At 36.0% G+C, this 20783-nt stretch overlaps 3 protein-coding genes across 3 annotated transcripts in view; 2 read left to right on the top strand and 1 right to left on the bottom strand.

Moving 5' to 3' along the window:
• Positions 1-11107, bottom strand: part of LOC103511881 (nucleolar transcription factor 1-A-like) — a 13520-nt gene extending 2413 nt beyond the window's left edge. Inside the window, exons 1-11 of the mRNA XM_026825505.1 lie at positions 11057-11107; positions 9977-9992; positions 9875-9946; positions 9537-9682; positions 8940-9188; positions 8139-8260; positions 7453-7763; positions 7166-7335; positions 6256-6339; positions 5708-5781; positions 5044-5164 (exon numbers count right to left, since the gene is read on the bottom strand). Of these exons, the coding sequence (XP_026681306.1) occupies positions 5044-5164; positions 5708-5781; positions 6256-6339; positions 7166-7335; positions 7453-7763; positions 8139-8260; positions 8940-9188; positions 9537-9682; positions 9875-9946; positions 9977-9989 (1362 nt within the window). The 5' untranslated portion in view covers positions 9990-9992; positions 11057-11107. The remainder of the gene's footprint in view (positions 1-5043; positions 5165-5707; positions 5782-6255; positions 6340-7165; positions 7336-7452; positions 7764-8138; positions 8261-8939; positions 9189-9536; positions 9683-9874; positions 9947-9976; positions 9993-11056) is intronic.
• Positions 11108-11369: 262 nt separating this feature from the next.
• LOC103511875 (cyclin-Y) lies at positions 11370-18786 on the top strand. The gene is made up of 7 exons (XM_026825504.1): positions 11370-11862; positions 14933-14966; positions 15505-15696; positions 16070-16203; positions 16552-16704; positions 17128-17290; positions 17416-18786. The coding sequence occupies exons 1-7, from the start codon at positions 11648-11650 to the stop codon at positions 17533-17535; spliced, it is 1011 nt and encodes a 336-aa protein (XP_026681305.1). The 5' UTR covers positions 11370-11647; the 3' UTR covers positions 17536-18786.
• Positions 18787-19583: 797 nt separating this feature from the next.
• Positions 19584-20783, top strand: part of LOC103511880 (mitochondrial uncoupling protein Bmcp) — a 3374-nt gene continuing 2174 nt past the window's right edge. Inside the window, exons 1-3 of the mRNA XM_026825499.1 lie at positions 19584-19774; positions 20017-20209; positions 20311-20508. Coding sequence (XP_026681300.1) covers positions 19584-19774; positions 20017-20209; positions 20311-20508 — 582 coding nt within the window. The remainder of the gene's footprint in view (positions 19775-20016; positions 20210-20310; positions 20509-20783) is intronic.

Genomic DNA, 20783 nt, shown 5'->3' with positions numbered 1-20783 from the left:
TTTTTGGGGGTCCAAAGTTTGGGTTTTTTGGAATGGGGGTTTTTTGAAAATTTCAAAAAAAAAAAAAAAAAAAAAAAAAAAAAAAATGATGGCTGACTCAAGCCCAGAATATTTTGGATACTCGAACACCTATAACATGCCTTTAAAAAATTTGTTACCAATGAACACTTGGACAGGTTCATTTTGATGGCCCCAAAAGTCATCTCTATTTTATGATGTTATAAAAAGCCTACTGGGATTTCAATGATAAACAACTCCCTTCCCCTTCCTCAATTTTATCGTACCTATCAACCCAACTTCGTACTTGTATGTAGCTTTTTAAGGAGCATCATCCTTGTGAAACCCAATCTCTAAGGAAGATTTTGTACAGAATATTTTACTTACGTTGTACTTCAAAAAGTTGGAAAGTTCAGTTGACTTTAATCTAGTCAAGAAGTCTGAATAATCCTTATCATACTGCAAATGTTTCTGGAAATAAAATAAACAATATCAAATTATCACCAAAGAAAACAGACAACGATAAAAATTCAAGATTAATTTTAAAGTTGGATTTTTAATTTGGATTAGCCCATATAAAACTTCGATTTAGACTTTAGAGTTACAGCCCTTTGGCTAAAAGTCTGAATAATCCTTATCATACTGCAAATGTTTCTGGAAATAAAATAAACAATATCAAATTATCACCAAAGAAAACAGACAACGATCAAAATTCAAGATTAATTTCAAAGTTGGATTTTTAATTTGGATTAGCCCATATAAAACTTCGATTTAGACTTTAGAGTTACAGCCCTTTGGCTAGATAAAAGAGACCTATGTATGAATAATAATAAAATATTTCATAAATAAAAGTTTGGTGTCGAGTTGCTCCATACTATTCAGGTTCGCTCACCACCCTGCACCCAGCTTTCTGTCAGAGTTGAGGAATTTTTATGAAACTATCACAGCTGACTTTCATCCTTTTGATAATGACAGATGAGTGTATTATAAACAAAAAGATATTTTATCAAGGAAATGTTTTTTCCCTGTACAGGTCGACGTTTTTCGTCAGCCTCTCATTCAGCCCTAACTAGGGTTACATGTAAAATACATAGGTAGGTAAGTTTTAATAACAATGGTAGGTATAAAATAAATGCAATAGAATAGAATATCATAATTTTACACAGATAATGCTATCACTGTTTTTTCTTTTCTTCAAGATGAGTGTTTAACCCCCGCGCCGTTTTTATTTCGTAGCAATGAAACAACTGCTACATTAGACGCGTGTGGTCTGTGTCGTAGCATGCCCATCCCGTGGTATGTCCCTCATCAGATGGGCGATAAGAGACACAATACTTGGAGTAAGCTCCCAAAAAAGCGGCTTCATCGAAGCAACACAGGTTCTAATTTTTCAAAAAGTCCATTCAAAAGGACATCTCAAGAAGATCGTCTAGTAGCAATGAAACAACTGCTACATTAGACGCGTGTGGTCTGTGTCGTAGCATGCCCATCCCGTGGTATGTCCCTCATCAGATGGGCGAGAAGATTGAATAAAGTAGCTACTTACTCAATTGTGCTCATGAAGAGTGCACCCAAATTTCAAGTAAGGAGCCGAAAAAGTTCGTCTTTTGCGTGCAAGCCTAGTTTGACACTCACTCGGCCATGGAGGTTACTGTGTGTTTCAAACTCTAAAAGTACACTCACATTATTTGTATCCATGTTTGATGAGTCAAGGAAATCCAAGGAACGGCGATAGCATTGTACTGCAAATGAATTGTCACCTCTAGAGTAGAACCAGTTACCTTTATGCTTCCTCTTTACTCTGAAATTAGTTAAGAGAGAACAATAAAATTAAAGAAATGAGTAGGATCGAACCAAATGTACAATATTTCTACTCTCTAAGTTATGTATAGGTATGTCGCTTTGTGAGGACAATTGAGTAGCTACTTTAATCGAGTAGCGACCAGTGGCGGCATTACAAGTCGAAGAGACAAGCGATAATAAATATAATGATTGAGTAAATGAAAGACTTGTAATACTGTGATACCCACAAAGTTGTGAGAAAGCTCTCTGCTTTACCACAAAGATCCCATGATTTGATTGGATTTTGATTTGATTGATAATTGAATAACTGGTAAATAGGTAAGTAGTTTTTGAAGAGGTGACTGTACCAATAGAGGACTTATCATCCCAAAATTGAAATGGAAAATTAGAACAGGATATGAAAAAGCCAGCTGTTCCAAGAACAAACCTTATCTGTTTAGGATAAAGGTTGCTCTGGGTGGGAATCAAACCCATGACCTACTGATTACAAGGCAGATGTGCCATCTTCCAAGCTAAGTAGGTACTCTGTTTTGTCTTCCCTCTTTATTTATTTATTTATTTTATTTTATTTATTTTTTTTCTCAAAGGTAGGTACTTACCTAAACGTTAAGTAGTTTTTTTTTCTCTCTAGGAAAATAAAATAAATAAATACCTACCTTACATTAAAAATAAAAGAAAGATGAGTGTTCCACCGCCGTTTTCATTTCGTAGCAATGAAACAACTATACTATCATAACTTTATGTAATTTAAACAAGGTTTTATTTACATAGGTATTTGTAAACTTTTCCTTATTTAGTCTTCTCTTTGTTTGTTCTCCTCTTGCAAGTTCCTTGTTTAGACTGCAAGAGTAAAGGGACTTCTCAGTCCTATACTGGCAGTATAAACAAGGTACATTCTATTTTTTGTAATCTCTTTCAATTTTCTTTTAAAGAATAGTTAACAACTTACTTCTAAATCGCCAACACATATTTCTAAATTATCAAATGTTTCTACAAGAGTGTCGTCTTCGAGTTTTCCAAAGCCAGATATGACACAGAGGTCTCCTCGCTGAGGTCGAGTGTCGGGCTCTCCATGCTTTGTAATCTGAAAGGAAAATATAGAATGAAAAAATCAGTTCTACTTGTGTAAAACCAGTGTGACATAATTATGAAGACAAATTTTAAGTACTTATGTAATCATATTATTACTAGGTATGTACCTACCTACATACTTACACAAATTTATTTTCTTTTATTTATGGAAACTGAGATTGTTTCCTCTTTTCTGAAACCTATTGCCTTTCTTGTCAAGGAAAAATGCAGCTAGGTTTTAGTTTAAATACTAATTACTTACTTAGTATGTAAGACCTTTACTAGACCATTGAAACTAATGTGTTCCCAACCATCAAAGATCAAGGGCTAGGAATATTATCTTGAAAAGGGGACTTTGTTTCAGATTCCGGTACTTGTGCACAAGTCATGTCCGTGGAATATTGCTACCAAAGGAATTGGCACGAACAAGCAGTGACCAGTGTTATTATAGGTTAGGTTAAACACAAGAAGGAGTTTTCACAATTAGAGCAGTGATTAGTGTTATTATAGGGTTAGGTTAAATACAAAAAGGTGCTTTTCTTTTCCACGAACGTGACTTCTGCATAATTACTCAGATTCCTAGTGTTTGCCTACACTTAGTAGGACAACAAGTTTTTACCAAGAATGAAAATGAAGGTACCTAACAGGTATGATCACCTGACAAATTTCTGATGATTTTGAAATCCATTGCGAAACGAATCGTTCTTATGAGATAGTGGTTGTTCTCAGGGCTGCTAGGGTTGAAAAATGGGTAAGAGAAGGGGGAGAAACGAATTTTTCCTCGCTTTCTATTTTTAATAGAAAGCGAGGAGCGCCTAGCCCTGTGTATTACCACAACCTCAAACGCGTGTGGTCTGTGTCGTAGCATGCCCATCCCGTGGTATGTCCCTCATCAGATGGGCGATAAGAGACACAATACTTGGAGTAAGCTTCCAAAAAAGCGGCTTCATCGAAGCAACACAGGTTCTAATTTTTCAAAAAGTCCATTCCAAAGGACATCTCAAGAATATCGTCTCAATTTGTGTCCAAACATAGTCGAGCGACGACTAGGAGAATCTATGTTGTCGAGGCAGTGTACGGTTTCAGTCGACGTTGATCGACAGGGTCAACACAAATGTGAAATACCTAAGACCTTCTTTATACTGCGGGGGTAAAGGGACTTTTCAGTCTCATTCGGGAAGGATAAAGAAGTTGACAGGGTGGACTATGTGTGGACACAGCTTTAGATCTCAGATTCAGTGATTCCGATGAAGGTCTGTGATTCTGCAAAGTGTTTCACTTTGTACACATGTTTTTATTTATTTATTTATTATTATTATTTAAAAAAAGAGAAAAAAAGAAAGATAAGTGTTTCACATACCTAAATTTTCACTCTTAACACCGCTCAGGAAGGACCAGAGCAACGTTATTAGGAACCAACAAAGATTCATGCTCAATACCTATCTTGAGATGTAGTGTTAGGTACATACGTGGCACGAGTGCCAAATGAAAATAGAAGACAAAATCACGGTGAGGCTCGAAATGACATTAAAAGCCGATCGAAGCGGATAAAGTCTTAACCAGCTGTGTCTATAGACATAGGAAAAAAATCTGGTGTGAACATCACACGACCATCGTATTTTTTTTTACATCTCTAACTGTAAAGGTGTGTCCAAACATGGACGACCGGCCGTCGGTCGACGAGGTGAATCCATGTTGTCAAGGCAATGTGGACGTGTCAGTCGACATCGATTGACGTCGATCTATGGCCGGTCAACTATGTGTGGAGTTGTGGACACACCTTTAGGTTGGAAAAAGAGTTCGCAATAATTCATACCAAGTATCAAAGTATCCTCATAGATACCGTCCTCGAGATACATATTTCGTTACAGATGGACCAATGGCTGAATCTCTGGATTTACACAAAGGCCAGCCACTCATCACTATCAGGTAAACCTGATCAGATCTACCTGATGAGTACACACACTATCAGGTAGACCTGAGATGTACGGCTGAAAAGATAAATCTAAAAACATGATGTAAACAAGATGGCGCCAACATGGGTTGCGTTATGGGGATCAGGATTCGATGCGAAATCTCCCTATTGTGTGCACCTAAGCGGAAGCCGAAATTAATTTCAGCATTGATTTATGGACCTGAGAGTAGCTTGGATCTAAATCCAGGAAGACTTACCTTCTCTATTTTTTTCCGCTTTTTCTCGAACTTCTTCTTCCATTTCTCCTTTTCCTCCACTTCCAACTCTTTCCATTCTGCCTTTGACTGTCCAGTTTTCAGCTTGAAAAATGCTCGCGCCCTGTGGATGTGAATATTAATAGATATTATAAGTATAAGTAATGCTTTATTTAGAACTGCCGGCTTAGAACAAGTTGTTCCATTATAACAACAGTTTAATAGAGCACCTCTTTATTGTTAAGTTCGTGGACAAAGCATATCAATATTTTTATTGAAGTTGAACTCTTTATCAAGGCCGTTTAGGGGCGAGGCGAGGGGGCCTGGGCCTCCCCTCAATCTCAGATTTTCTCCTTTACTGTAGGCTAGGCTTCCAAATTTGGGAGTTAAAAAACAATTTCGAAATTTAAATAATAACAACAGTTTAATAGAGCACCTCTTTATTGTTAAGTTCGTGGACAAAGCATATCAATATTTTTATTGAAGTTGAACTCTTTATCAGGGCCGTTTAGGGGCGAGGCGAGGGGGCCTGGGCCTCCCCTGAATCTCAGATTTTCTCCTTTACTGTAGGCTAGGCTTCCAAATTTGGGAGTTAAAAAACAATTTCGAAATTTAAATGGGTTCCTATTTGTTGGCATTATTAACCTCAGGAGAAAGGAGTACTTACGATTTAGGGAACTTATCTACTTCTACTTCCTCTTCAGCAACCGTAGTAACGTTGCCGGCACTGTAGGGAACAATCTGAAACAAGCAATAATATCAATTTTTCATAAATAATGGGAAGAGGGAGAGATTGGGTTTTAGTGGGTCCAGATGTCCTGGTATCCGGACATCAATCCCACACTCCCCATTGCAAGGGTTTTTTGCAATGGGCGTCTATTGAACATTTCCCCTCTCAAAAAAAAAAAAAAAAAAAATGATGGCTGACTCAAGCCCAGAATATTTTGGATACTCGAACACCTATAACATGCCTTTAAAAAATTTGTTACCAATGAACACTTGGACAGGTTCATTTTGATGGCCCCAAAAGTCATCTCTATTTTATGATGTTATAAAAAGCCTACTGGGATTTCAATGATAAACAACTCCCTTCCCCTTCCTCAATTTTATCGTACCTATCAACCCAACTTCGTACTTGTATGTAGCTTTTTAAGGAGCATCATCCTTGTGAAACCCAATCTCTAAGGAAGATTTTGTACAGAATATTTTACTTACGTTGTACTTCAAAAAGTTGGAAAGTTCAGTTGACTTTAATCTAGTCAAGAAGTCTGAATAATCCTTATCATACTGCAAATGTTTCTGGAAATAAAATAAACAATATTTTTTTTTTTTTTAAAAAAAAAAAAAAAAAAAAAAAAAAAAAAAAAAAAAAACCAGCAATTGACAAACAAGAAAACAATATTGAATATCAAGCAATTGAAATTACCTACCTAGATTGATAAAATAACAATTAGAATAGTGTGGCATCTAGAATGTTTGTTTGGGTATTATTATTGACAACTATTAAGTTTATTTAAATCATTTCAATTGGTATTTAACAAAAATAACTATTCACAACATTGTCACAGCCCATCAATTGACTCTAGTTTATACGTTTTACATCTTATAGCAAAAATGTACCTATTACTTATGTAGGTATAGAAAACATGGAGGTAGTACATAAGGTAATATTTACATGACCGCATTCCATAGAAAACTTTGCAGTGGGCAAAAGTTAAAATATTTCATAAATAAAAGTTTGGTGTCGAGTTGCTCCATACTATTCAGATTCGCTCACCACCCTGCACCCAGCTTTCTGTCGGAGTTGAGGAATTTTTATGAAACTATCACAGCTGACTTTCATCCCTTTGATAATGACAGATGAGTGTATTATAAACAAAAAGATATTTTATCAAGGAAATGTTTTTTCCCTGTACAGGTAGACGTTTTTCGTCAGCCTCTCATTCAGCCCTAACTAGGGTGATTGCTTTGGGCTGACATTTGGTTTTGGCTAATTTTACGAGTGGATGCCCTTTGCTATTTCTTTAGCAAGGGTATACTCCCAGTTTAAAGTCCACCGTCTATTTCCTGTTTAATATCCCCCGGACATGCATCGATTTTGTACTTGAAGAACTGTATAACCTACCTCTTTCTGTCTTGTCTTGTATTCTTTCTTTTCCACTGCAGTAAGACTATGCCATTTTTCAGACAGAACTTTCATTCGTTCCTTCGTTGTTAAGAACTTTGATTCCTCACATTGCAAATACTCTTGAGAGAACAGGAGATAACCGGAGGAAGGTGGCTTTACTGGGACTCCTGTAAAATATTTTAAAGGGGCAAAAATTAGAAGGAGGAAAAAATCAATATGATGGTATGTCATATATCCATTACCCTTCATGTGATTGAAAAACACTTTTTCCATGAAGTACTTACCTAATATACTGAAGTAAATTTTATCTTCTTCTTTGCTGACATTAGGTTTGCTCTGACGAAGTTGGTCGTTGTCTGCAGTCTTGGTTACAAATTCTACTTTAGCCTGGTGGATATATTCAACTTTTTGGCGATCGTCCAAACTGTTCCAATCTTCTTTCAATTTTGCCTGTAGATTTTTCACATCCCCTTTAGGATACTTGCAAGCTTTTTCATCATAGAATATTTTGAAAGGACTTCGTGGGGTGTTTGGGGCATGCTGTTCAGTTGGTTGTGAAACAGGTTTCTCTGCCACAAAGTCAGGGTGCTCCTCTCTGAAACAAGTGGAAAATAGTTGCCTTTCCTTCATGTGACCAATTTAAGGCCTGTTTTCCGCGTATTTAGAGCTCTCAAATATTGAACATTTCTTTAAAAGTTTCAGAACTAAATCAAACGCGTATACCTACATAAATCATTCAAGATTTGGAAGAACCAAATGTTACTCCACTCCACTGAGGCAAATGTACATAGCACGCTTCAAAGTATGAAAATGAAAGGCAACAAGCCACAGGCTTCAATACTACATGTTGCTTTAATATTAAAGTGTTGCCAGCAATGAATGGATTGGTGATTCAAGTTGCTTGTTTAACTAGATTTTTCCAAGATTCTTTCCCTACAAATTCTAAGGGAGAGAAAAAATATTCACTTACTGAAACAGAACCATTTTCGTTTTGTAGGCATCCACCCCAGCCTGAACTTCTTCCATGAGGCAAGCTTTTTTATGTGGAGATAACGTTTTAAATTTTTCAGACGCTATTTTCGAAGCAGCTATCTGTAAACATAAATGATGACAAAGAAAAATAATAGCAATATAACAAAATAATAATAATACCTAATAATTAGTACCAGATGTACCTATCAAATGGTAAGAAAGGAGTATCTAATAATATAGTATAATATTCAAGTTTTAGAAATACACCAGTTTCTGAAAATAATATTTTGAAATATGAGGGCTAGGGTATGCAAGTCTCCAGTCAGCACTTGTGTGGATAAAAGAATAAAAGTGGGGACCTCTGTAAGTGACTTACACAACCTACACGACTAGGGTATGCAAGTCTCCAGTCAGCACTTGTGTGGATAAAAGAATAAAAGTGGGGACCTCTGTAAGTGACTGATGTTTCATAAATACGAATGTCCATAATGTAAAGACAATCATTAGTCATGTACTTAAAATACACATGACGAATTGATCTTTTTTTTTCAAATATTTTCTCAAAATAATGAAAAACGCTTTTTAATATTATAGGAGTCTTATCATCAAAAACCCGGACATTTCCCAAATTTTCAAAAATCCCCCCGGACACCGGACAAACATGTAAAAACCCGGACATGTCCGGGAAAACCCGGACGTCTGGAAACCCAAATTTTCAAAAATCCCCCCGGACACCGGACAAACATGTAAAAACCCGGACATGTCCGGGAAAACCCGGACGTCTGGAAACCCTACTTACACATGACATTGTTGGATCTTTTTCTTTCATCTTCTTGTATTCTTTCTTGAAAAACACCATGTAAGAACTCATGGGCCTCTTGGGTAGTCCCTCTATTACTTTCTTTGTTGCTTTCTTTTTCTTTGGTTCTTCATTCCAAGATTTTGCATCCTTTAATAGATCTCCCAAAGTGCGAAACTTTCTTTGATGAGTTTGAATTTCTTCCCAAAGATGTTGACATTGTTCTGGGGTGAAATATTTGAAGTGGATCTAATAATAATAAAAATATATCAGAGAGGATAAGTTATATTAAATTAAGGATTTTTTAATTGTGTTAAGCAAAGGTCATTAAATAAATTTCATGCCTTCACTTGGACTCAAACCACCAAACTCCAGGTCTGAAATCCAACATGTTAACCACTACACCACTGAGGTTGGTATTAATGTTAAATATATTTTTTACATTCAGTAAACTAAAAGAAAAAGACTCACTTCAAAAAAGGGTCCTACAAGGCTACAATGGCCAAAGGAGCCTAAAATCCAATATTTTTTTTTTTCTTTCAATCAAAATCTCCTGAAACTACTATACCTTTCATAAAATGATAGTGGGTACTATACCTTTGTCCAATCATACTTCTGTACACCACTTTTATATGAGCTTTTATCTAGTTTTGGATCTAAATTCTCTTGCATTCTGTCCAAAAATAATGAGATCTCTTTTTGAGAGAGTGAATCAAGGATGTTCTCTGAATTGCTAGGAACACCTAGAAACAAAAAGAATCATGAAACAATATAGGTAGTAATATTATACCATAGGTCTGAGTATTCACAGTGGTCTGATTGGAAATATTATACAAATTCACAGAGAAAAAGGTGAAACACTAAAAATACATGTAGGTAGAGCATGGGGTCAGTTTGATAGTACATAATATTATCAATAGTAAAGCAAAACTTACCATTTGGTTTAGACTTTTTTGGCTTTGGTGATTGATGATCTTCAATGTCAGAAGAGTCACTGACGACATTATTTGCTATTGAAGAGTCACTGACGACATTATTTGCTAAGTCCATTTTCTGAAAAAGAAATCAGTGTATGTGAGTGATTCATCTTACTTTCAAATTAAATTATTTCTGACCTATAGTGTTTTTTTATCTTTTCTTTACATTGCTCCCCTGAAAACTACATTTAGAACACTAATAACGCAACTATCTCAAGTTAGATAAAAGTTTTTCAAGTTTGAGGGAATAAGTGTAACTGGAACTCTATCCAGATTTTGTTACACATGAGTTTTGTATTGGCCCCAGTTCATTTGGACTTAAGGATTTGTCATTTGAGGACATCAATACCTAAGGTTGAAATCAATATTAATACTGTCTGCATTCCATTGGTTAAGGTATCATAATGGTGTGCCGATCACATTGTTAAGGTTGTGGTTATGTAGGTACCGGTTTTACCAGTGTTTATGTTTCAGCTAATATCTAGTAATTCTTCAGTCACTGTGAAGGTGTGAAGCCGTGCATCAGAAAAAGGAGCCATGATATTTTGTTTTAATTTACAATATTAACACATACATTTGGGGTTAATGGTCTTGAGGAATAATACTTGAATCTTCTTTTTCAGAACTGTTAATAGATTTAGGTCCTTACATTCGTCGTTTTTTTTTTTTTTACATTCATCCACATTCAAACAAGTGCTTTTTTAGATGTATAAATTATCTAGGCATTCATGTTTATTATGGCCATTGTATACAGAATCTTCATGTTTCAGTCAGTGAGACAATGCATTTCACCTCATGGGAGTGGTAACTGAAAAACAAGGCAAGTTTACCAACCTTGCCTTCCCCAACTCGGTACATAACCACAACCTAAAGGTAATGCAACTTTTTCATGGTGAAAATAAAAACACTGTCAATAGGTAGATAACTAATATTAATATTGAACAGGTGCTATAGTTAAGTACATTAATACAAACCTCTAATTAAATGTGGCTGGTCTCAAAACACAAGAGGAAGAAACACTTCACATTGACTTGTTGACTGCTGAGTTGAATATGTGCCACAAAAATTTCAGGAGTTACTGTTCAGGGAATCAGCACACTGATGCAGGGACTTTACTTAGAACCTTTTCACAGTTTTTACCTTTTTCTTCAGATCCTTTGGTCCTTCAGGATAAAGAGTAAAGTACTCAGGTTCTCAGGTACGAAGAACAGAGCTTTGCCTTATGGCTTTTGGTTTGGTTCGTGATGATGATGATGATGATGATGATGCCGTTGCGGCGTTGCCAGAAGTTCAATTTGTTTGTATTTTTCCTAAAAATAGGCGCTTTTTTATGCTGAGCACCAGATGAGAACGCGCATCGGAATAAAAAAAAATACGCTACCCGCGAAGATTTGAAAATTTTTATGACTTTAGTGAGTTTAGTGCTCTCTATGGATTTTAGGATGAAGTAAAAAAAATAATAAATCAAAAAATTTCCTATTTCCTTTCGTTTTCGTTTTATTTTTTATTTTATGTGATTTTGTGTTTTATAGTTACCTAATTGTTCTTTGAATTAAATAAATATTTAATTATATGTAATTTAATAATGAGCATCTCACAAAGCATCAGGTCCATATATCATTGGTCTGGTGAACTTCTCATGAAATTAGTTTGATCACTACAGAGAATGCTGAGTTCAGCTGCAGGACCTCTACCTTCTATCTGTAATAGATATTAGTACTTCAAGTTAAAATGGGCAATAAAACCAGCTGTTGCTCATATTCCACTCCCACCACACAGCGTAAAGTTCACTCCAAGTCCAGCCGATTTGAAGAATATGTGCCCGAGGGAGAAGAAAGTGTTGGTAACCTTCAACACATCAGTGAACGAGAACCAGAAGACTGGGAAACAGATCCTTCATTGCATCCAAAAGCAGGGACCATATTCTTAGAGAGATCTAAACTTGAACAATTAGGTAACTATAAAACACAAAATCACATAAAATAAAAAATAAAACGAAAACGAAAGGAAATAGGAAATTTTTTGATTTATTTTTTTTTACTTCATCCTAAAATCCATAGAGAGCACTAAACTCACTAAAGTCATAAAAGTTTTCAAATCTTCGCGGGTAGCGTATTTTTTTTATTCCGATGTGCGTTCTCATAAAAAAGCGTCTATTTTTAGGAAAAATACAAACAAATTGAACATCTGGCTTCTGGCAACGCCGCAACGGTTGGACCACTATACAAAAACAAAATCACGAACCAAATACCAAAAGGCAAGGCAAAGCTTAACTGTTACTGTTCTTCGTACCTGAGAACCTGAGTACCTACTTTACTGTTTATCCTGATCCTGAAGGACCAAAGGATCTGAAGAAAAAGGTAAAAACTGTGAAAAGGTTCTAAGTAAAGTCCCTGCATCAGTGTGCTGATTCCCTGAACAGTAACTCCTGAAAATTTTGTGGCACATATTCAACTCAGCAGTCAACAAGTCAATGTGAAGTGTTTCTTTTCTTCCTCTTGTGTTTTGAGACCAGCCACAGTTAATTAGAGGTTTGTAATAATGTACTTAACTATAGCACCTGTTCAATATTAATATTAGTTATCTACCTATTGACAGTGTTTATTTTCACCATGAAAAAGTGTTGCATTACCTTTAGGTTGTGGTTATGTACCGAGTTGGGGAAGGCAAGGTTGGTAAACTTGCCTTGTTTTTCAGTTACCACTCCCATTCCAAACTGTAGAAACAATGTCCTGTCTCACCTAGTCCGAGCTCATCTCAACCCGGTACATAACCACAACCTTAACAATGTGATTGGCACACCACTATGATACCTTAACCAATGGAATGCAGACAGTATTAATATTGATTTCAACCTTAGGTATTGATGTCCTCAAATGACAAATCCTTAAGTCCAAATGAACTGGGGCCAATACAAAACTCATGTGTAACAAAATCTGGATAGAGTTCCAGTTACACTTAACTTGAAAAACTTTTATCTAAACCACTATGATACCTTAACCAATGGAATGCAGACAGTATTAATATTGATTTCAACCTTAGGTATTGATGTCCTCAAATGACAAATCCTAAAGTCCAAATGAACTGGGGCCAATACAAAACTCATGTGTAACAAAATCTGGATAGAGTTCCAGTTACACTTATTCCCTCAAACTTGAAAAACTTTTATCTAACTTGAGATAGTTGCGTTATTAGTGTTCTAAATGTAGTTTTCAGGGGAGCAATGTAAAGAAAAGATAATTTTATCTAACTTGAGATAGTTGCTTTATTAGTGTTCTAAATGTAGTTTTCAGGGGAGCAATGTAAAGAAAAGTGATCTTTTATCTAACTTGAGATAGTTGCTTTATTAGTGTTCTAAATGTAGTTTTCAGGGGAGCAATGTAAAGAAAAGTGATCAAAAACACTACAGGTCAGAAATAATTTAATTTGAAAGTAAGATGAATCACTCACATACACTGATTTCTTTTTCAGAAAATGGACTTAGCAAATAATGTTTAGGTCAGAAATAATTTAATTTGAAAGTAAGATGAATCACTCACATACACTGATTTCTTTTTCAGAAAATGGACTTAGCAAATAATGTCGTCAGTGACTCTTCAATAGCAAATAATGTCGTCAGTGACTCTTCTGACATTGAAGATCATCAATCACCAAAGCCAAAAAAGTCTAAACCAAATGGTAAGTTTTGCTTTACTATTGATAATATTATGTACTATCAAACTGACCCCATGCTCTACCTACATGTATTTTTAGTGTTTCACCTTTTTCTCTGTGAATTTGTATAATATTTCCAATCAGACCACTGTGAATACTCAGACCTATGGTATAATATTACTACCTATATTGTTTCATGGTTCTTTTTGTTTCTAGGTGTTCCTAGCAATTCAGAGAACATCCTTGATTCACTCTCTCAAAAAGAGATCTCATTATTTTTGGACAGAATGCAAGAGAATTTAGATCCAAAACTAGATAAAAGCTCATATAAAAGTGGTGTACAGAAGTATGATTGGACAAAGGTATAGTACCCACTATCATTTTATGAAAGGTAAGTATAGTAGTTTCAGGAGATTTGGATTGAAAGATATAAAAGTGGTGTACAGAAGTATGATTGGACAAAGGTATAGTACCCACTATCATTTTATGAAAGGTATAGTAGTTTCAGGAGATTTGGATTGAAAGAAAAAAAAAATATTGGATTTTAGGCTCCTTTGGCCATTTTAGCCTTGTAGGACCCTTTTTTGTTTGAAGTGAGTCTTTTTATTTTAGTTTACTGAATGTAAACAGAAATGATCTAAACTTGAAAGTAAGTTTCTTTTTCATAGTCCTAAAATTAATGCAGCATTGTTTCGTTCATAACTAACTATAGGCAAGTTTTATAAGTTTTATTATGTACTAATTGAAAACAAATGATTGGAAGTGGTTGGTCTAATCATGCTGACTTTTTAGGTACTCATCATTCATGGTGAGTGATGTCATTCATTCCACTGTCTAGAGTTCCAAAGTAGGTAATTAGAAAGCCTAACCTTTGCTAACAAACATTTTAGCCAACCCAATCAACTTTATTTATTTTAACAAGTGACATCACCGTCATGAAAGTAACTACTTGGAGTATTATTATAGAAACTTGTGGTATCTCTAGGGACCATTCATTTCCAATTCTCTTCACATTCAAATAATATAAGTAATAATTGGTAGTCTAGCTTGGAGGGTAGCACACCTGTGTTTTAAGAACTTCTACTTAATCAATCTGGCTTAAATTCTGACCTAGGGTCTAGGGTGAAGTCTATCTTAAACAGATAAGGTTTGTCCTCGGAACAGCTAGCTTTCTTTTAACCTGTCCTTAGTGTCCTTCTCTCTGCATTTTTGGGACAATAAGGCCTCTATTGATACAGTTTCCTCTATAAACCCTTAGAAAAAAGTGGTTGCTTTTTAGTCTTCATGATCTTATAGATAAAAATTGTTTAGTTTTAATTCCAACTAGATTGTAACTTATTGTTCTGTATTTTTTCTCATTTCAGATGGATTAAGCAGGAAAAAAAGTCAGTCTCATGTAAGTAATTATTCATTATTATTCATTCCTTCTCCAAATCCAATAATGTACAGGGACTTGGAAAAGGAATAAAGCTAAAAGAGTCTTACTGCCATTTATTCTCATGAATTTATTTTACTCTGTTATTACTGCCACCTATAGATTTGCCTCAAAAGGCCTACTTGCCACAAAAATCCTAGCATACCATGAATCTCTGCTAGGAAATAAACCTGAGGCACTTGTGCACTTTTAGTTTTATGATAGGTATGCACCTGAGCTGAAAAGTTGATATCTAGCAATCTATCAAATCATGCTTTACATCACAATACATGAGATTTCAAGTGATTATCTAGCAATCTATGATCAACCACTCTTTACATCACAAATACATGAGATATCAAGCAGGAAATACCTAGTGCAGAAAATAGGGGCACCATTCCAAAAGTTAGAGTGTTTGATTAGCTTTGATCAACTTTAATGTAGATGCACCTTTACAATACAAACAATTTTTTCAGTCAGGGTATACCAATATAATAAAAACTTCTCTCATGTATTTCAGATTGCAGCAGATAATAGGCCCTTGAAAAAAAGTTCATCATGTTCTACAATCTACCTAGATGACAGTACTGTGTCTCAACCAAATCTGAAAAATACTGTCAAATGTTCTGCACTTGCAATCTATTATTACATTAAAAATGGCAACTCATACAAATACCTTGAGATCTTTGATGAGAAACTACACCCACTTACTGTAAGAAAACTTATTTTTACTATTTGCTCTCGCTTTTCTCCAATTACCAATAGTTCATTAGATAATTGATAAAGGGAGTTTGGATGGCTTACAGGAGAATGCACAACGCTGTCATTTTAACTTGGTCAAATCAGAAGCAGTATGCCATCAGCCATATGTTGTTCTGTATAATTGGGAATATTATTTATTACCACTGGGGGAATAACAACAAAAAGACCACAAAATTATAAATAATCATGTTTCACTGGCATAAAATATTTTGATCCTTGTGACCAAAGGGAAATAAATCATCCTTTATCAAAAGTAATTCAACAGGCCCATAATAAAATAAGTACACTTGACATTTTCCAATTTGGATTTTTTTTTTTTCCAGAGAGACCCAGTCCCAGAGGACTATGACAGATACCCACCGGAGCATAGACAGATCTACAAGTTCATCCGAACCCTGTTCAATGCTGCTCAACTCACTGCCGAGTGCGCGATTATAACTCTTGTTTATTTAGAAAGGTAGAATTTATTTGCAGTGAAATTAGGAGTCTCTTTGCAATTTTTATCCCAGCAATAATGTGTCTTTTGGATTACTATTTGAATTATACTAAACCTTTTCAAACTGGTAATGCTGCCTTTGGTCACTACTAATATGAAGGGTAATCCTGCATAAGTTTCTAAGTGCATCCCGGTTTACAAGCACACAGTAGAAAAAAGTTCTATTCTGCTGGAAATTGAACACTGCACTCGTAACTTGAACTCTTGGGCATGCTAGAGCTTTGTATGCCAGTAATATATTTGGGCAGATCTTGCTTATGAACCATTTATTACTTTGATACATATTACCTATTATGTGCTATTTCTCAGGCTATTGACGTATGCCGAAGTGGACATCACACCTGGTAATTGGAAGAGAATAGTCTTGGGTGCCATACTTCTTGCTTCCAAGGTGTGGGATGACCAGGCTGTATGGAATGTGGACTACTGTCAAATACTCAAGGATATCTCTGTTGAAGACATGTGAGTTGTTTTGCAAATCAGCGGCTGTATGGAATGTGGACTACTGTCAAATACTCAAGGATATCTCTGTTGAAGACATGTGAGTTGTTTTGCAAATCAGCTTTTTTTTTTCGAAGTACATAGTATGGAATATCATGTCAGTTCTAAGCACATTCAGAGACTGCGTACGTCCAAACAATCTCCAAGTTCCAGATGTGACTGTATGAGAAAGACAGGATAGGAGAAAGCCATCTGTTCCGAGAATGAATCTTATCCCTTCAGGATAAAATGCGCCCTGGGCGGAAATCGAACCCGCGGCGTAGCGCTTACAAGGCAGACGCGCTACCAACCAAGCTAACTAGGCTGGCGTATATTGCTACTCTATTTTGCACATTATTTTTTGCAATTCTATCACACCACTGATATTAAATTTTTGCTCATTAGGAATGAGTTGGAACGTCAGTTCCTGGAAATGCTCCAGTTTAACATCAATGTTCCCTCCAGTGTGTATGCCAAGTACTACTTTGACCTGCGCTCCCTCGCCGAGAGCAATGACCTCACGTTCCCAGCCGAGCCTCTAAGTAAGGAGCGCGCTCAGAAGTTAGAGGCCATGTCCATGTTCCCTCCAGTGTGTATGCCAAGTACTACTTTGACCTGCGCTCCCTCGCCGAGAGCAATGACCTCACGTTCCCAGCCGAGCCTCTGAGTAAGGAGCGCGCTCAGAAGTTAGAGGCCATGTCTCGCATTATGGAGGACAAAATGCTCCGCAACAACATCAAGAAGTGGTCTAGTCTGGACAATGTGAACTTCGCCAATCAGGGCTCACGCAAGTCGATCGCTATTCTGTCTTGATTTATCGCGACTTTTTTTTTTTCTTTCTCTCGTTCGCCGCTATATTTTGACTTGATTGCGCTTGCAAAGTTTGTCTTCTTTTGTGAGGAAAATCTGTTGCACATATTTGACTCGTTCATGCTCGGTTTCACAGTGTAATTGACTAGAGAATTAACTGAAGAAAAAAATGCATATATATGTTATACTCGTACACTGTCATATAAAAAAAGCACTCAATTTTTTCTTCCTCATTTTTACCAGTGTTTATGTTTCAGCTAATATCTAGTAATTCTTCAGTCACTGTGAAGGTGTGAAGCCGTGCATCAGAAAAAGAAGCCATGATATTTTATTTTAATTTACAATATTAACACATGCATTTGGGGTTAATGGTCTTGAGGAATAATACTTGAATCTTCTTTTTCAGAACTGTTAATAGATTTAGGTCCTTACATTCGTCGTGGTTTTTACTTTTTTTTTACATTCATCAACATTCAAACAAGTGCTTTTTTTAGATGTATAAATTATCTAGGCATTCATGTTTATCATGGCCATTGTTCACAGAATCTACATGTTTCAGTCAGTGAGACAATGCATTTCACCTCCATTAAGTAATTCAGAGCACTCGCGGATGCCCGAGTGCATAGCTGTGGGTACCTACATTATATTTATTTATGGGTTGTCCACTGTACATATACATGATTTAAATGGGTATTATTCATTTTCAAAAGCTCTATGTGCGATCCATATTTTATAAGTCACATTAGCTACTATTTCAGATAAATAGGGCAGTTTTGTAATCTATGTTCTTTTTTTTTTTCTTTTCTTGTATTTTTGCATTCCTTTCAATTCACAATTTAAAAACTCGAGTACAGGAAGCTGAATGAAATCTTAGCATACAGCATTGTGCTAGACTAATTTGCATTGCAATATTATAAATATTATTTTGTAGAGAGTTTTATGCACGTTTCTCATACGGATATGAACTGCTCATCTTTTTGGTGGCTCTACCCTATGTATTTAATTCAACTTAGCAGATGAAATAAGTACATAATTTGGTCTAATTTTCATGAATTTACTGATTCACTTAATTTCCTCAGATTTGAATATTCTAGTCAATGAGTCCACACGTTCTGTACTTGGAGTTTATCGAACTGAAATGTAACATTTATTTGTAAAAATAAAAATCTTGTAAATAGTATCCTAAATCTAAATTTTAATACAAATAAATACCTACATATATACAATTCTGTTTAAATGTGCTCTAGAAATCAATTGATTGAACTTGTCTATTTCGTTCTAGTTCTAATAAACTCATCTAGTTGTAGGGGCGAGGTTGAAACCCATGTTCTCAAGGAAGCCCTAGATACCTAGATAAAAATCGTATTAACCTACGTTAAATTTCACGTGAAAACAATTAATAGGTATCGTTTGCTATTTTCGGTAAGTGGTAAGTACGGGCAGCGAGAGAAAACCGGCCGTCGATCGAAGAGATGAATGTTTGTTGTCGAGGAAGTGTGGACGGTTCAGAGGGAACTCTAACTGCTAAGGTTTTAGATTGAACTTGTCTATTTCGTTCTAGTTCTAATAAACTCATCTAGTTGTAGGGGCGAGGTTGAAACCCATGTTCTCAAGGAAGCCCTAAATACCTCTAGATAAAAATCGTATTAACCTACGTTAAATTTCACGAAAACGATTAATAGGTATCGTTTGCTTTTTCGGTAAGTGGTAAGTACGGGCAGCGAGAGAAAACCGGCCGTCGATCGAAGAGATGAATGTTTGTTGTCGAGGAAGTGTGGACGGTTCAGTCGACATCGATCGACGTGGTGGACACAGGTGAAGATATTGTCATGTACGGATGAAATGAAAAGTAAAGGTTTGATAGAGGGAACTCTAACTGCTAAGGTTTTATCGTCCCGAATTCAGGATAGGAGAAAGAAATTAAGCTGTACCGAAAACGAATATTATCCCATCAGGACAAAAATCCGCCCCGGGCGGTAATCGAACCCGCGGCCTAGCGCTTTCAAGGCAGACGCGCTACCGACCAAGTTAACTAGGCTGGCTCGTAAAATATGAAAGCAGATCTCCCATATCTAATTTTGGCCAGAGAAAAGGGGGTAAATGAGCTTTTATCCGCCAAAACACGTCTTCAAGTTCAGGGTCAGCAGTTAGATCAGCAGTATGCTAAACTGAAGTACCGTGGTATGACAGATGTCCTTTTACAGATCTCCAGAAAAGATGGATTCTGGGCTTTATACAGTGGGTGAGTGTGTATTATCCATGCAGTTAAATAAAAAAAAAAAAGAAGAAGAAGAACAACAACTTTAGTACTCCTCCTTTGTGAATCTGTATGTATTTCATGATCATGTTTCATTAATATAATTTGATTAATTAGATACTTACTTACTGATATATAATCATTATGTACCCATGATCATGTTTCATTAATATAATTTGATTAATTAGATACTTACTTACTGATATATAATCATTATGTACTTGTAGAATCAGTCCTGCAGTCATAAGACAAGCCACCTATGGAACAATTAAGTTTGGGACATACTACTCATTGAAGAATTTCATTGTTGAGAAAACTGGCCAGGAAGATATTGTGGTGAATGTGGGATGTGCTGTTGCAGCTGGTATTCTGGCAAGCAGTATTGCCAACCCTACAGATGTGGTCAAAGTGCACATGCAGGTTGTTCACTCCAACAGTTTGGTTACCTGCTTACATGATATTTACACAAAGGAAGGGGTTGGAGCCTTCTGGTTAAGTTTGGGACATACTACTCATTGAAGAATTTCATTGTTGAGAAAACTGGGCAGGAAGATATTGTGGTGAATGTGGGATGTGCTGTAGCAGCTGGTATTCTGGCAAGCAGTATTGCCAACCCTACAGATGTGGTCAAAGTGCGCATGCAGGTTGTACACTCCAACAGTTTGGTTACCTGCTTACATGATATTTACACAAAGGAAGGGGTTGGAGCCTTCTGGAAGGTAATTTTTAAGTTTCACTAGTGGGCAAATACTTTTGTGCAGTAGTGTATATCTTGACTTGGCGGGGCGGAGCGCTACCGCGCTCCTTAATCTTGGAAAAAAAAAAAAATGTAGCACAATAGAAATTAAAGTCTATCTTTCCGGCGTGAACGACCAGGGTATTCCTGTGTTAAAACGCCTTATCCGAAAAAAAAAAAAAAAAAAAAAAAAAAAAAAAAAAAAAAAAAAAAAAAAAAAAAGGGGAATACCCCCAAAAAAAAAAATTTTTTTTTTAT

This window comes from Diaphorina citri, unplaced genomic scaffold (assembly GCF_000475195.1).
Source record: "Diaphorina citri unplaced genomic scaffold, Diaci psyllid genome assembly version 1.1 scaffold762, whole genome shotgun sequence".
NCBI lineage: Eukaryota > Metazoa > Arthropoda > Insecta > Hemiptera > Psyllidae > Diaphorina > Diaphorina citri.
The sequence above is the reverse complement of the archived record's forward strand: the minus strand, read 5'-3'. Positions and strand labels throughout refer to the sequence as shown.

Excerpts from the sequence above, each read along its gene's own strand:
- LOC103511875 (XM_026825504.1), top strand. The coding sequence starts at position 11,648 with ATGGGCAATAAAACCAGCTGTTGCTCATATTCCACTCCCACCACACAG. Across the intron at positions 15,697-16,069 it reads AGAAACTACACCCACTTACT|AGAGACCCAGTCCCAGAGGA; the intron begins GTAAGAAAACTT and ends TTTTTTTTCCAG. Across the intron at positions 17,291-17,415 it reads AGCGCGCTCAGAAGTTAGAG|GCCATGTCTCGCATTATGGA; the intron begins GCCATGTCCATG and ends CAGAAGTTAGAG.